We start from the raw sequence: 14,675 nt of genomic DNA, 5'->3' as shown, positions 1-14,675 counted from the left end.
TCCAGATATAACCTAATTTCGCGATCACGAGTTCATTAAGTTTACAAAAAAGTACAAGACACCACATGTTCAGATGCCGCCCATTAATAAGGTCCTTATCTAACTATTTTAAGTATTAAAATTTAGTCCTTAGCCAAAAAATTCCTCTGAAAATGCCTACTGTACTGTGAATGGGGAACTATATGGCCAGGCATTAGCCTTTCTTGGACCTCTGGAGTTTAATTTGTATACAGTTTTTTATCAAAGAATTCTACAAAAAGGAGATTATGTACTTTGGGAGATTTAGTCTAGTCTAAATTTAATTTACGGAAGTGAGTCATTCAATCTTTCTGATTTTTTTTTCAAACAACGCAAAATTATTTGAAATATTTAACAAGCAAATTGTTGGCGATAAGGCATATTTACATACGTAAAAACCGAGCTCTAATTATACAAGTGTTGCTCGTAACTTAAAGTGAAACTTTTATTTGTTTTTGTTTTTTTTTTTAGCTGTGTACACCCAATTTCTGGGAAATATTATATTGTTGAGTTAATTGAACTGCATATGATTAAAAATGTTTCATGCAACAGAATTAATAGGTAAAGTTAATGGTGAGGCCCTCTCATACTACTTGGAAACTAACGAGAATTTTTTCCATCAATAGTTAAGTTCCGCTAGTAAAGATAAGTGAAGAATCCATTTGTATTTAATAGCGATTTGATTATAAATTTTCTCAGCTCAAAGTTTTTACAATAGCTTCCACGTCTAACCATGTTTTACCACCCGTAAAAAAATTCCGACAATCTTAGTGGCGGCACCAACCTTTAAACATATTGGGTCGTTCATTAAGCAATTTCGTTTCATGACAACAGCTGAACTTATTGAATTGTTTTTTTAGCCAACTTCACACTTAGCCATTTTACCGTTATATTTATATCTGAAGAGCTGATTTAGCAAGGCTTGTTTGTAAAATTTTTCCGCAAATATTTTTGGAAGAGTTTTTGTTTGGTGTCCTATCGAAGATGGAAGTTGGAAAACAGAATTTGCGGCATATGTATTTTACCGTTTTACTATCAAAAAAGTAAAAATGCAGTACAAGTAATGTTTGGATTTTTGGATCAACTTTAGTGTTGAGTTTTTTAGTCGAACCGAAACCCATGTCGTCCTCTTCCTCGGACTCCGACTCCTCCTTTTTCGTTTCTTCCTTCTTTTCGGCAGCAGCGCCAGTACCAGCAGCTGTTAGCAAAACTCCGTTCCGGCAGTTTCAACACTGAGAATGCACACCGTTTGGGAAGGCCTTGTGAAGCTGATGTGGATAAAATAAAGTCGTTGGTCGATGATAATTGTCGAATAACAACTCGAGAGATTACTGAAAGATTAAAGTTTTCTAATGTGACCGTTCAGAAGCACGTGAAACATCTAGGAATAATTTCGAAGCGTGTCATATGGGTTTCTCATGTTCTTATAGAACGAAATTAGTTTCATCGTATTAACGACTATGCTTTGCTTATCAAACGACAAAGAAGGGATCCAATTGTGGAACTCATTGTTTTTGTTGACAAAAAGAGTTGTTTACAAAAAAGTAAAGCGCAAGAGATCATGGTCTAAAAAGGATCCAAAATTGGCACCATCGGACCTGTTTCGGTCTCTACAATATTTGTTGGATGGAAGAACCTTCAAATCAGGAAGTCAAAAACCACTTGGACCAGTTTTCAATACTCAATTATTAATGGGTCTCCTGTAACAGAACGAACCTAGTTTTGGTAGGATCCGAACAAAGGCTGCTAACTCAATAAGCATATGGATGGGAGGACTATTAGAATAGCTACATTTGATAAGATTTGTGAATAGCTTTGAGGTGTGATTCGTTGTCTAAACTAAGTCAGTTGACCTCATTAGAAGGTCCAAGCGAAGTGGATTAGTGTTCGTTGAAACGATCTTAGAGAGGTTCGAGTTGCGGATAAATAATTTTTTCCTAGTAAAATCGGTATTTTTTCACTTTATAATTCCATGTACATATATTAATTATATATCAACCTAATTTTATCGACTTATTAAACATAACAAAATCGGAATTCCATTTAGAATTACACGCTTTTAAACAAATTTGTTAACATCGTACTTTTCGGAGGCCGAACAAAGACTAGTGTATGACGGATTTTTACCAGTCGTGCATTGCGAAGCTGCTACCGAACAACTCTTATAAATCGGGAAATTTACCATATTTGTTGTTGCATAATTACAGGCAAACAAGAATGCTGTATATCGATGACCCGATACGCCGTAAGTGGAAGCAGCGCAGCCTACGCGAATATTACGATCTGCCACCATAACGGTGAAATGTCCGATTGCGCTTAAATACAGAAATTGTATACAAAATTTATTAAAAATAATAAAAAAAATTAAAAAATTCATATAAGCAATACTTACGGTCCCTTATAGCTACTCGGATACGCATTCATATACTCCATTTTGGTATCCTTAATCTCATTATACCACGCATCCACAGATAGTAATGACAATTGCGTTATATTCGGCGAGCTATTGAAAGATCTCCGTGCCAAATTCTGACCGGAGTGCTTGAAGGTCTTCGTATTGCGACAGGAGTCGTGCTTCATCTGACATTGTTTGACATTGAATGCCGCTAGTTTGGCCAATTCGTCGTCCCACTGCATGGTGGCCATGCGACAGGCTGTTTTCAGCGCTGTCTTGCCGCCAGCCACGGTGTTACGTTTGGCATTGTGCGCATCGACAATCGAGTTTTTCTCTGCCTGTGTAAAAGTGACCATGGCTGGACTTTGGCAGGACGCTGCGAATGCCTAACGGTACAAGGAATTGTGTATTAGTCACTGTAGTGTTAGTTTAGCATTTCGCACTCACCCCATTGTTGTTGCAAGCTATGTGCTTTCTGGATCCACAATACGACGAATCACAGTAATCCTGAGCACACACGATTTGTAGCGCCACGTTGAAGGAGACGAGTAACAGAAATGTAAGTTCCATTGTAAGGTAGTGTTATATGTTTATTTGCTGTGCTGTAAATGACTATGATAAGTTTACGGTACTCCGGCCTTTTTATGGTTTTTGTAACGCATTTCTTAATTACATTAGAAACACTTCAACAATAAAATTAGTTTTTTATTTATTTTGAGCTAAAATTATTAATAAATATTGAAAATAACTGCGGGCATTAGGAACGGTTGAAAAACATTTTTTTACATTTTTTTTATTTTTCTTCGGCAGCTTTACCTTTTAATGTCTGTTCGATGGAGTTTCTCAAGGAATTTTTAGGGTGTCTCTTCGGATTATTCTTTACATCAGTTACATGCTCAGTTAATTACCATATATGTATAGTATATACTATATGTAGTACATTTCACAAAGTACTACATACGGCAGTTCACGCACGATCTCTCTAGATCAGCCATTTAACCTAACCTACTGCAGTGGTCTCTCAGTTTAAAAAGCTACCTTATGCCTAACTCCGGACAGTGTATCCTCAGAGCAACTCTGTCTTCAATTATCGAGCATTCCATTTAAATGTTGAATGTGATGCTTTCAGTTAACATTCCTTTACGTCAACCATCTTTTTCTATGCCTGAACATTCCTTACCAATTGAAAAGTTAAAGTATGTAGCCGGTGCTAGGCAAACCGCCATTAGCCACCGAGTTATGTCTAAAAATTCTACATACAGTGGCTCACAGCTCATTTCGTGTAAGCAACATTTTTGATAATACTGATATGAAATTAATATTTTTTTTGTTCTGAACTAAATGAACGAATGATGCAATTATATTGATAATTTAGTTTTAAATACAAAACATGTAAACAAATTTACAAAAGTATTCAAATTCAATATTTTATTAAACAAAAACCAAAAACACTCATAATTCATGGGTCACAGCTTATTTCGTGTGTTGATTTTCGTTCATGTATGGAAATAACGGATGCAGAAAACTAACGGTAAATCAAAGAGTGAACTATGAACACTTAAGAAGCAGTTTAGGTTCTAAAAACAATGCAGATCAGTTGCAAATACGCGGTAGATCACATGGGTCCACGCACTTTAATTGAAAAACGCGAATTAGTTATTAAACATTTTCAAAGTGGAAAAACGCAAAAACAAATTGCTGAAATGGTTGATTTAAGTTCATCTACAGTTCAATATATAATTCAGCGCTTTGTTCGTGAAAATCGCGTGCATAACAAGGGTCGAAAGGCTCCTAATAAAATTTTTAATGAAACGGATGAGAGGTGGATTTTAAAAAAGATTAAAAAAAAAACCAATGTTAAGTGCTCCAGCGGTGACCAAAGATGTTTAAATGTTTCTCGGCAAAAAATGTCATCCAGAAACTGTGCGCAGAATATTAATAGACTCCAATTTTCATGGGCGAAGAGCACGGAATAAGCCTTTTATAAATAAGAAAAATAAAAAAGCCCGTTTACAGTTCGCAAAAGACCATTTAAACAAGGACAATGCTTTTTGGAATACGGTTATTTTCGCCGATGAGAGCAAGTTTAATCTTTTTGCGTCAGATGGTAAAGCATACGTACGGCGGCAACCAAATACTGAGCTCCAAACAAAAAATTTACGCGTAACAGTAAAACATGGTGGCGGTCATGTAATGGTTTGGGGGTGTATGTCATCTGCAGGCGTTGGTCGATTGGAGTTTATAGACTCCACTATGAATAAAGAAGACTAGACTTACTCAAGCAAAATTTGCTTCAAAGTGCAGAAGACCTGGGTATACGTGACACTTTTCGCTTCCACCAGGACAACGACCCTAAACATAAATCTGGTCTTGCACAAACTTGGCTCATTTGGAATTGTCCACACCTCGTCCAAACACCTGCACAGTCACCAGTTTTGAAAATGTATGGCACATTCTGGCAATTAATATTAGAAAACACCACATTTCTAGCGCCCAAACTCTAAAAGCGGCTTTGAAGGAAGAGTGGGGTAAAATATCGCCAGATTATACAAAAAAAATTGGTGGAATCAATGCAAAACCGCATGAAAGCTGTAATCGAGCAAAAATGCTTTTCCACAAAATATTGAAATTTTATTTTTGTTTACTTTTTATAACTTTTTAGTAAGAATTTTTATACCACACAAAATAAGTGAGTGTTTTTGGTTTTTGTTTAATAAAATATTGAATTTGAATACTTTTGTAAATTTGTTTACATGTTTTGTATTTAAAACTAAATTATCAATATAATTGCATCATTCGTTCATTTAGTTTAGAACAAAAAAATATTAATTTCATATCAGTATTATCAAAAATGTTGCTTACACGAAATAAGCTGTGAGCCACTGTATATATAAATGCGCTGTTTTCAGCGAAGTGGTATCTGGAGCAGTATAAATTTAAGAGTCACCCGCGCAGGGGCGTTTCTTCATGCTCCCATTAGAGTAGCGAGCTCTTGGACTCTTTTTATAAATTACTAGAGGACCCGCCTACGTTTTACTGTGGCTGATACATAGGTAGTACTACTAATACCATCTATGTATATGATTTCTGTTAGTTAGATTATAAGAATTAGTTAAGGAATAATCGCATTTTTGATGAAGCAACAAAAATGAATCAAAAAGCATTTCGTGCGTTAAGAAAGAATTGGTTTTTGGAGTAAAAATACTATTGAATTTGGGCTGTGCATCAGTGAAATCAATCGAGTCCAATCGATTGTCAGCCTGGTGGACTTCATATTAAGAAACGGTTCTCAAGCGTGGAAAGACAAAAAAATCGGCTGGCATGGTTATGGCATCAGTCTTTTGGGATGCCCGTGGTATATTATTCATCGAATGATAAATGAGCCAGTTGTAATTCATTGCATTGTGTATTTGATTGCAGTTCTATTCTACCATTCCCAATATTTAGCAATTTTATTATTTTTCAGGAAGGATCAGTTTGAAATTGTACGCATATATGTATTCATCGTTCCCGTTAAATATTGCATTGCTCTGTGCAATGCTTCGAAAAGATTTCTGTGTATCTCAAATTTTTTATCAACACTTCAGTTATGCCGCTATTTTTTTATGCCCGACCTTTTGAAATTTTAAATTGCCGGTCAAGATACCCCCTCCAATTGTTAGCAGGTATGAAAAAAATGTTATAGCTACCCATAGACGTATTGCACCACCCAATTTATTACTTATACCATGTTCAGACCGACACTTAATAACACGATTTCGGCTGTTGAATGGATTATCCCATTAATCTTAAAAATTTATCAAGATTTCGCCATACAAAAATGATATTTCCAAATCACTTCATTGAAATGGTTTGAAACTGATCCACGCTAAATCTCTCTGTGCAACTTTGATTTTGCGCCACCTACTTGTCAGCATTGGAAATCTGTTACATTATCACAGCTGATTTAGGCACTATAAAAGGAAAAAATGTAAACAAACAATTTTTTTTAAAGCAATGAATCTAATTTCACCTGAAAATCGACTTAACAAATGAAAAAATGCATCCACTATTTCTATTATATGGAAAATATTTGAAAAAGGACGGTTTTTATTTCAAAATATTGTATGACAATCTTTTCTTTTGATAAATAGCTGTTTTTTGATCTTTCTAACGGCAGTGAGAACACTGTTGTGTTATGAAATGCTTAAATGTAATCTAACCTTTTAAAATTTCGGTCTGAACATGGTATTAAGAACGAACTCTGTCCACAATATAAAAACTTGATCCACAGATGTCGCCTTTTACTTTGGCATCGTTTTCTTTAATGCACGTTTACGCCAATTTAAGGTTTGAATATTGGATACTGCGATGGTAGCGCCATCTATCGGTCAAACATTCCAAAATTAACAATTGATTAAAAATGAAAAAATAATTTAAAAAACATTTTCTAGTGGACCAAATTGTAAATCTAAACCATTCTCGAATCTCCTTGAACATACACACAAAATTTCATCAAAATCGGTCTATCCGTTAAGGAGCAGTTCAAATGCAAACACACGGTCAGAAGATTTATATATATAAAGATTAAGAAAATATAATATTTATAAAACAATATAATGGATTTGTATTGTATCTATCTAGCCAGTCATAGCTATTGCCCTTTATGTCAAAATTAGAAAAAAAAAAAAAAATTGGAAAATATTTGTCTTAGTTCAGTAAATTTTAAGTTTTTATTTATTTGTTCTATTTTTTGTTTTTTTTTTTGTTTTGTTTTTCTTTGTTGTTTATGTATTTTGGTATGTATTTTATTTTGCCTTTGACGTCGGTTCTATCATACTTTTTTACACCGTTGGTTTTGCTTCGCTATTGAATTATCAATTTGTTTCAAAGTCGGTAAACTGAGGAATTTCGCTGGTGTTTTTTGAGCAAAAAAGCAGTAATAAACTCAAAAGAGAGAACGAAGTGAATTCACACGCTTACTCTTCTATCCGCATTTCTTCCAGCCCCCTTATATACTTAAGTATATGTAACCGCAGTTATAGTTGTCAAAAGCACAGAGTTGAAGTTGAACACAGTTTTTTATACAAATTTACTTACTAAAGATATAAAGGGGAACATCCCAAGTAATGGTCTCAAAAAATCGATTTTATTTTCTCATAAATTACTTCCTTAACTTGCAAAGAATACGATAGAAAAGGGATTTTTAAAAATTCGAAGTTGTTTTAAAGATACAGCAATTAGAAGAAAGAGCTGTTCGGCTCTTGTTTAAACACACTTGATACTTTCTCACAGGGTTTTCTAAACCTTCCTCCACCGTATCTAAAATACATCTTGACCGCATGATTTGATTGTAAGGAACACTAAGCACATGTAAACGCATGGAATTATATAGGGTAGTCGAAAAAGTCTTTTCAACAATTTTTTTTTTTTTGTATTTATAATGAACTTTAATGAACCAAATATGTACCATTTTGGACGACCACTTTTTGCCATTTTTCCGTTAGATACATTATTCTATCATTAATAGATATATAGTTTTGGTAGGGTTCGAACAAAGGCTGCTAACTCCATAAGAATATGGAAGGGAGGACTATTAGAATAGCTACATTTGATAAGATTTGTGAAGAGCTTTGAGGTGTGATTCGTTGTCTAAACAAGTCAGTTGGCCTCATTAGAAGGTCCAAGCGACGTGGATTAGTGTTCGTTGAAACGATCTTAGAGAGTTTCGAGTTGCGGATAAATAATTTTTTTTTAGTAAAATCGGTATTTTTTCACTTTATAATTCCATGTAGTATATATATTAATTATGTCTCATCAACCTAATTTTATCGACTTATTAAACATAACAAAACCGGAATTCCATTTAGAATTACACGCTTTTAAACAAATGTGTTAACATCATACTCTTCCGCCACCGAACAAAGGCTAGTGTATGTTGGGTTCTTGCCAGTCGTGCAATTCGAAGCTGCTACCGAACAACTCTCATAAATTGGGATGCCTATTATATTTGTTGTTGCATAATTACAGACGAACAAGAATACTGTATATCGATGACCCGATACGCGGTAAGTGGAAGCAGCGCATCCTACGCGAATATTACGATCTGCCATCATAACGGTAAAATGTCCGATTTTGCTAAAATACAGAAATTTCATACAAAACTCATTAAAAATAATTAAAACATTAAAAAATCCATATAAGCAACACTTACGGTCTCTTATCTTTACTCGGAAACTTATTTATATACTTCATTTTGATATCCTTAATCTTATTATACCACATATCCACAGATTGTAATGACAATTGCGTTATATTCGGCGATTTATTGAAAGATCTCCGTGCCAAATTCTGACCGGAGTACTCGAAGTCCGCTGTATTGTGACAGGCGTCATGCTTCGCCTTACATTGTTTGACATTCAATGCCGCCAGTGTGGCCAATTCGTCGTCCCACTGCATGGTGGCCATGCGACAGGCTGGCTTCAGCGCTGTCTTGCCGCCAGCCACGGTGTTACGTTTGGCATTGTGCGCATCGACAATCGAGTTTTTCTCTGCCTGTGTAAAAGTGACCATGGCTGGACTTTGGCAGGACGCTGCGAATTCCTAACGGTGCAAGGAATTGTGTATTACTCACTGTGTTGCTAGTTTCGCTCTTCCAACTTACGCCAGTGTTGTTGCAAGCTATGTGCGTCCTGGAATCACAATACAACGAATCACAGTAATCCTGAGCACACACGATTTGTAGCGCCACGATGAAGGAGGCGAGTAACAGAAATTTAGGCTCCATTGTTAGTTAGTGCTATAAGTTTATTTGCTGTGCTGTAATTGACTATGATAAGTTTCTGGTACTCCGGCCTTTTTATGGTTTTTGTAACTCATTTCTTAATTACATTAGAAACACTTCAACAATAAAATTTATTTTTTATTTATTTTGAGCTAAAATAATTAATATACATTGCAAATAGCTGCGGGCATTAGGGATGGTTGTAAACATTTTTTTTTTTTTTACATTTTTTATTTTTCTTTTAATGTTTGTTCGATGGAGTTTCTCAAGTTACCATATATAGTATATATGTAGTACATTTGCCAAGGAAAGACGCTGGAATTTTAATATTTTTAGTTATTAAAAAGATGTTTTATTCGTACATATAATGCTCTTTTAAAGGGGTTACATGGGTTTTCCTCGGGTAAAACACAGCATTTCTTCAACAATTTGTTCTCATATAAAAACTTAAAAATTTTATTAGAATTTTTTATTGTTATAAACATACACTGTTAACAAAGAAATTCTGAAATTTTTGGAAAAAATTTTTTTAATTCGGCTTTTGCGAGGTCATTTCCGGTGACTCCTTGGAAAAGCGTTGCACCCGCGCTTACAGGATAACTCCTTCCAAGATCATCTAAAGTGAGAAAATTTGTGTTTTAGTTAAAACCTTAACTTAGAACTTGTCCTGGCACCCATAGAAGTTAAGTCGCTTGTTTCTGGCGGTTCTCACCACTGCTACCCTGTTTCCCAAAACACTTTTGGCCGAGAAGCGTAACGAAGTTAAAACCTTCATTGATGCTTGACTGTCCACGTATATGTTAACACTAGAGTTACCTGCTGAAGTTGCAGCCATCAAGGTAGCAGTAGATTTGCTGCTCCGGAGTGCGACCTATGCAGTCTGTGAGTCCGAACACAGGAGTTCTTATTTTGTATGGCTTCACAAAGTACTACATATGGCAGTACACGCACGATCTCTCTCGATCAGCCATTTTACATAACCTACCTGCTGATCCTTTTCTATATACTGCAGTGGTCTGGCAGTTTAAAAAGCTGCCTTATGTCTAACTCCAAACCATGTATCCCCACAGCAACTCTGTCTTCAATTATTGAGCATTCCTTTAAAATGTTGAATGTGATGCTTTCAGTTACCATTCCTTTACGTAAACCATCTTTTTCTATGCCTGAACATTCCTTACCAATTGAAAAGTGGAAGTATGTAGTCGGTGCTCGACAAACCGCCGTTAGCCACCGAGTTATGTCTAAAGATTCTATATATAAATGCGCTGTTGTACCGGCTAGATGGTCATATGTAGCTGTTATGGTTTATGTCAAATATGATAAAAAAAAAATTGAAAATATTTGTCTTAGTTCAGTAAATTTGTTCTATTTTTTTTTTGTTCTGTTTTTCTGTGTTGTTTATGTATTTTGGTATGTACGAGTATTTTATTTTGCCTTTGACGTCGGTTCTATCATACTTTTTTACACCGTTGGTTTTGCTTCGCTATTGAATTATCAATTTGTTTCAAAGTCGGTAAACTGAGGAATTTCGCTGGTGTTGTTTGAGCAAAAAAGCAGAAATAAACTCAAAAGAGAGAACGAAGTGAATTCACACGCTTACTCTTCTATCCGCATTTCTTCCAGCCCCCATATGTACTTAAGTATATGTAACTATAGTTATAGTTTTCAAAAGCACAGAGTTAAAGTTTAACAGTTTTTTATACAAATTTACTTACTAAAGATATAAAGGGAGTCATCCCAAGTAATGGGCTCGAAAAATCGATTTTATTTTCTCACAAATTACTTTCTTAACTTGCAAAGAATTTGGTAGAGAAGTGATTTTTAAAAATTCGAGTTCGTTATAAAGAGACAGCAATTAGAAGAAAGAGCTGTTCGGCTCTTGTTTAAACAAGCTTGAAACTTTCTCACAGGGTTTTCTATACATCTTGACCGCATAATTTGATTGTAGAGAACACTAAGCACATTTAAACGCTTGGAATTATATAGAGTAGTCAAAAAAGTCTTTGCAACTTTTTCTTTTATATTTATACAAACTTTAATGAACCAAATATACCATTTTGGTCGACCACTTTTTGCCATGTTTCCGCTAGGGACATTATTTCATCAGTGAAAAACTTGTCTGGTTTCTCGAAAAACTGCGACAAGTAATTTTAACAGGCTTCTCTTGAAGCCAACTTTACACCATTAAGAGAGTTCTGCATTGACCGAAACAAATGGTAGTCGAATGGTGCAAAGTCAGGGCTATATGGTGGATGCATCAAAACTTCCCAGCTAAGTTCTCCCAGTTTTTGCCGAGTCATCAAAGATGTGTGTGGTCTAGCGTTGTCCTGATGGAGGACGAAGCTCTTTCTGTTATCAGTCTTGTCCCTTTTTTTTGATTGCTTGCTTCAATCTCATCAGTTGCTGACAGTAAAACGTAGAATCAGTCGCTCGACCAGGCTGGAGGAGATCATGGTGGATGGCTCCTTTCCAATCCCACCAAACACTCAGCATAACTTTTCGAGGCGTCAATCCTGACTTTGCGATCATTTGTTGAGCTTCACGACGCTTGGAATCTTTTTCGCACATTATTGCCATATTTGATCCACTTTTCGTCTCCTGTTACCATTCGCTTCAGAAATGCTTCGATTTCATTTCAGCAAAGAATCGCAGATGTTAATTCGGTCAATTAAAATTTTCACAGACAATTCATGTGATACCCAAACATCGAGCTTCTGTTTGTAGCCAGCTCTTTCTAAATGGTTCAAAACCGTTTGATGATGAATGTGAAGTTCCCTAGCAATGCCATGGCTGCTTATGTGACGGTCCTGGTCAATCTTTTCTATAATTTCATCGGATTTTTCAACGATAGGTCGACCAGAGCGAGGTTCAACTTTCACATCGAAATTTCCAGAACGGAAGCGAGCGAAGCAATGTTGTGCTACACGAAGTAATACAGTATCGTCTCCGTAGACTTCACAAATTTCATTGGTGGCTTTTGTGGCATTCTTTCCTTTTTAATACAAAAATTACAAAATATAGCAAATTTCTTCATTATATTCACGCATTTTTGAAGATCTGTAACTTTTTTCCATCTTCTCCGAATTTAATTTTCCTGGTAAAATGAAGCTTTAAATCTCACCTTTCCAGCACTATATAGTATGACACAATGTGATTAGTAGCACTGGAGATATACTATATGACTGCAACGACATCTGTTGACAAAATACGAAAAGACTTTTTCGACAACCCAAAATAATCAATAAAAATTCCCAAAATCTCGATTTTTTTTTGACAAAAAAAAATGCAGTTATATTTATATTGTCGAAATATATCCTAAAGCTCTATCTATTTACTTAACCTCAAAAATCCCTAGAAAGCAAACTATCACATGGGATGAATTTATTTAGGATATTTCTCTTTGTCAAAAAATTCGAACTGGACCCAAAGAGTCATTGTACCCTTAATTCCAACTTCTTAAAATAATATCCATAAAATAACTGTTTTTTTTTTATTTTTTGTTTGCTTGTTTGGCGAGTAACACTTGAACTTGGCTTAACTGAGTACCGCTTTGAGCTTTCGCATTGTATTATTAAACATAAAAGCGCTTTTGAAGACTGGAAAATTACCAGCTTGCGGAAGACTTTTTTTCTTGATTTAAGGGGCTTGATACATTTGTTTTGTTGTTTTGTAGTTATTGTAAATATTAGCATTGTGTTTTCAAGAAACACAGAATAGTGCGGAAATTGCGAAATTACTCTGAGAGATAGAGAGTAAAATAGCCTAAAAGTACGATAGAAAATCTTTTCTCTTTCTCTCTCGCGCACTTTTTTGCTTTATACTGTTAGTTTTATGATTTAAAAAGCATTTTCCCCTAAAAAAGATTTGAAAAGCTTATGGATTAAGTCTTAAAACTCCAACTGATCCACAAAAAAAAAACATCTGCTTCTGCTCTCCACGCAAAATTCTCAAATACAAATACAACATATGCTTCTAATTATCTTATATATATTATATTATATTTCCGTAATTAATAAACTTCGGTTTTCGCACAAAGACTAGGGAAGGCCGCATTTGTACCCTTCTTACAACCAGAAGCCGCCTTTGCACACGTCGTATACATCGCGGAGCCGATCATGTTGGTAGTGGCATAATTGCAGGCCAGCAGAAATGCCTTATATGATTGACCCGCCACCGAGTAGGTGCTAACAGCGCAACCGACACGTATGTTTGCTTGCCCAACCATAACCGTAAAATGACCAATGGCGCTGTAAACACATAAAACAAATGAAAACTTATCACAACACAACATCAACTCCTTGTAATACTCACGGTCCACTATAATTGTTGGGGTATTTATTGATGTACGCCTGAGTGGTGTACTTGATTTCATCATACCACAAATTGATCAATTTTTGCAACAATTGCGGTACATTCGGCGTGCCATAGTAACTGGACCAAGCCAAATTCTGACCCGAATACTTGAAAGCCGGAGTATTGTGGCAGGCGTCATGCTTCATTTGGCATTGCTTGACATTCAACGCGGCCAGTGCGGCCAATTCGTCGTTCCACTGCATGGTGCCCATGCGGCAGGCCGCCTTCAATTTGGTCTTACCACTCGCCACTGTGTTCCGCTTGGTGTTGTGCAACTTAACGATAAGGTTCTTGTTTGCCTGTGTTAAGGTTACCATGGCGGCATTTCGGCAGGACGCTGCGAATTTCTTTAAAATTTTTGAAATATTAACTGAAGTTGTTCCTTTAGGATTCTACAGCGTCTAAACGCTCTTCTTACCCCGTTATTGTTGCATGCGATGTGCTTTTTGGCACCACAAAGTGATTTGTTGCAATAATTTACCGCTTCGGCGATTTGAAGCGCTGTCAGTGAAATGATGACAAATACGAGCCTCAATTCCATTGCAATGTTTCAGCAAATAATACCGTTAAAATAGTTAAGTTTAAGTTCGTACGCTTCCCAACAAGCTAAATGTCAGACTGTGTATATAATTGAAGGCCACAGTTGCTTTTATCAGTTTGTCTTTCATATGTTTAATCGACACGCTTTCAAGTTCCCCAAAAGTAAATACTTGTAGAGTTTTGTATTTAGTATTTACTGAGTTCTGCGCATTTTATAAATATTTGTGCTCAAGAGAATACATAATATACTACAAAGATAACAGTGGAATCCCCTAATCGCAACTCATCAATTTTTTATAAAAAAAAAATATTCGTCCATAATCGCTTTTCATATAGCCAAGGAGAGCGATATTAACAGGTTTTTCAATAAGAGCGCTACACAAGTTTGTCATGTCATTATGTATGGAACTCGATTTCTTTTGCAAGTTCACCACGGGCACGCCTGCAGAGGTCCAGAGGCTGAACTCAATTTTCGACGGTTTTCAAGCATAAATCGGCCGATAGATACTGCTGCAATTTCACGTTCGATATTCATACGAAGTTCATCAATTGTCGTTGACTTGTTGGCATAGACCAGAGCTATGACGTAGCCCCACAAGAAATAGT

The 14,675-nt window shown here is 35.7% G+C and overlaps 3 protein-coding genes across 3 annotated transcripts; all 3 read right to left on the bottom strand.

Moving 5' to 3' along the window:
- Nucleotides 1–1,993: 1,993 nt before the first annotated feature.
- Nucleotides 1,994–3,024, bottom strand: LOC105224307 (antigen 5 like allergen Cul n 1). Its single transcript, XM_011202355.3, has 3 exons — nt 2,861–3,024; nt 2,411–2,799; nt 1,994–2,333 (listed from the first exon to the last, which is right to left on the bottom strand). Exons 1-3 carry the CDS (start codon nt 2,981–2,983, stop codon nt 2,078–2,080), a joined length of 768 nt encoding a protein of 255 aa, XP_011200657.2. The 5' UTR covers nt 2,984–3,024; the 3' UTR covers nt 1,994–2,077.
- Nucleotides 3,025–8,155: 5,131 nt separating this feature from the next.
- Nucleotides 8,156–9,225, bottom strand: LOC105224306 (antigen 5 like allergen Cul n 1-like). The gene is made up of 3 exons (XM_011202354.4): nt 9,057–9,225; nt 8,607–8,995; nt 8,156–8,530 (listed from the first exon to the last, which is right to left on the bottom strand). Exons 1-3 carry the CDS (start codon nt 9,177–9,179, stop codon nt 8,275–8,277), a joined length of 768 nt encoding a protein of 255 aa, XP_011200656.2. The 5' UTR covers nt 9,180–9,225; the 3' UTR covers nt 8,156–8,274.
- Nucleotides 9,226–13,172: 3,947 nt separating this feature from the next.
- Nucleotides 13,173–14,171, bottom strand: LOC105224304 (antigen 5 like allergen Cul n 1). The gene is made up of 3 exons (XM_011202353.3): nt 13,948–14,171; nt 13,488–13,876; nt 13,173–13,423 (listed from the first exon to the last, which is right to left on the bottom strand). The coding sequence occupies exons 1-3, from the start codon at nt 14,068–14,070 to the stop codon at nt 13,186–13,188; spliced, it is 750 nt and encodes a 249-aa protein (XP_011200655.2). The 5' UTR covers nt 14,071–14,171; the 3' UTR covers nt 13,173–13,185.
- Between the last annotated feature and the right edge of the window lie 504 nt (nt 14,172–14,675).

The sequence above is a fragment of the Bactrocera dorsalis genome, chromosome 4 (genome assembly GCF_023373825.1).
Source record: "Bactrocera dorsalis isolate Fly_Bdor chromosome 4, ASM2337382v1, whole genome shotgun sequence".
NCBI classification, from domain to species: Eukaryota; Metazoa; Arthropoda; class Insecta; order Diptera; family Tephritidae; genus Bactrocera; species Bactrocera dorsalis.
Note: the sequence above shows the minus strand (reverse complement) of the source record. Positions and strands in the feature narration are given on the sequence as shown.

Bases quoted from the DNA above. Each gene is read 5' to 3' on its own strand.
- LOC105224307 (XM_011202355.3), bottom strand. From the start codon at position 2,983: ATGGAACTTACATTTCTGTTACTCGTCTCCTTCAACGTGGCGCTACAA. The intron at 2,800-2,860 runs GTGAGTGCGAAA...TTGTACCGTTAG, and splicing joins TAGCTTGCAACAACAATGGG to GCATTCGCAGCGTCCTGCCA. The intron at 2,334-2,410 runs GTAAGTATTGCT...TCTGTATTTAAG, and splicing joins CCGAGTAGCTATAAGGGACC to CGCAATCGGACATTTCACCG.
- LOC105224306 (XM_011202354.4), bottom strand. From the start codon at position 9,179: ATGGAGCCTAAATTTCTGTTACTCGCCTCCTTCATCGTGGCGCTACAA. The intron at 8,996-9,056 runs GTAAGTTGGAAG...TTGCACCGTTAG, and splicing joins TAGCTTGCAACAACACTGGC to GAATTCGCAGCGTCCTGCCA. The intron at 8,531-8,606 runs GTAAGTGTTGCT...TCTGTATTTTAG, and splicing joins CCGAGTAAAGATAAGAGACC to CAAAATCGGACATTTTACCG.
- LOC105224304 (XM_011202353.3), bottom strand. From the start codon at position 14,070: ATGGAATTGAGGCTCGTATTTGTCATCATTTCACTGACAGCGCTTCAA. The intron at 13,877-13,947 runs GTAAGAAGAGCG...AAAATTTTAAAG, and splicing joins TCGCATGCAACAATAACGGG to AAATTCGCAGCGTCCTGCCG. The intron at 13,424-13,487 runs GTGAGTATTACA...ATGTGTTTACAG, and splicing joins CCCAACAATTATAGTGGACC to CGCCATTGGTCATTTTACGG.